General features: G+C 49.2%; 1 protein-coding gene across 1 annotated transcript in view; it reads left to right on the top strand.

Annotated features, from left to right (window-relative positions):
• The window catches only part of CBG18724, a gene marked incomplete at both ends in the record, with an annotated part of 40,522 nt that overhangs the window by 14,989 nt on the left and 24,553 nt on the right, over positions 1 to 980 (top strand). The window contains one exon of the mRNA XM_045241741.1: positions 47 to 598. Coding sequence (XP_045096561.1) covers positions 47 to 598 — 552 coding nt within the window. The remainder of the gene's footprint in view (positions 1 to 46; positions 599 to 980) is intronic.

Genomic DNA, 980 nt, shown 5'->3' with positions numbered 1-980 from the left:
GATCAGCTAGAAACTTGGTTTTTGAGCCAAACCGATGGTTTTGCAGGTCTACGATTCGTCTGGAGCATCACTGGAGCAGTTTATCATGTTTCCGGCGATCACGATTCAGCCAGCCGACGATGGAACACCGATTTTGAAACGAATCTCGCGTTACGAGCAGAAAATGATGGATAAGAAGAACAATAAGAAGGACTGGTATCGGGAAGTGATCACGAAGAACAGTATGCCACTGGCCAAAGCCAACGAGACGTTAGCAATCGTTTGTGAGATGTGGAATGAGCCTGAAGGAGGCAATCCCGATGATCAGTTGGCCAACATGAGCTCTCAACAACGCCTTCACGAGGATCTCCGCTTCATCTCGGTCCTCTTCACCCTGGACATCATCATTCGTCACTCGGGACACTGTAACGAGTCTGAAAATGCACCGTTGGCAACAGACGGCGTCATTCCGTCGGCGTTGAATCCGTCGAACACGCCGAATCGCGTGTTTCCATACGAGGATCGGTGTCGAGTGACGAGTGTCTTTGAGTTGACTGGAATGCCAAGGCGGACGCTGAAAATGCAGGATGATGCGGAGAGAAAGAAGAAATTGTATCAGGTGGGGGAGGCTGAAAATGGCTGAAAATGGTCCAAAGCCCTCGAACTGGCGGTCGGTCCGCCGTTAGTCCGTCGGTGGCTCGTTTTGGTATTTTGGACTATTCTAACCGATATTGAAGCCGTTTTTTAAGCTCCAAAACGGGGTGGAAATAGTCTCAAGTTGACCCCGAATCTAGAATTCCAAAAATGCGCTAGAAAATTGGACTACTTTTGAGTGAAATGGTCCAAAAGTGCCGAAACGGACCAAAAACGGACCACCGGCCGACGAAAATCGGAAAATCCGATTCACACCGTGCATTCCTGTTCAAAAACCAGGTTTCTAGCTCACCTAGGAGCTGAGGTACGGTCATTTGAAGTTTCAGGAGGCTAGAGACGCCAGACGA

Source organism: Caenorhabditis briggsae, assembly GCF_000004555.2.
Source record: "Caenorhabditis briggsae complete genome, chrII, whole genome shotgun sequence".
In the NCBI taxonomy this organism is placed as follows: Eukaryota; Metazoa; Nematoda; class Chromadorea; order Rhabditida; family Rhabditidae; genus Caenorhabditis; species Caenorhabditis briggsae.
This window is presented reverse-complemented; position numbering and strand designations above follow the sequence as displayed.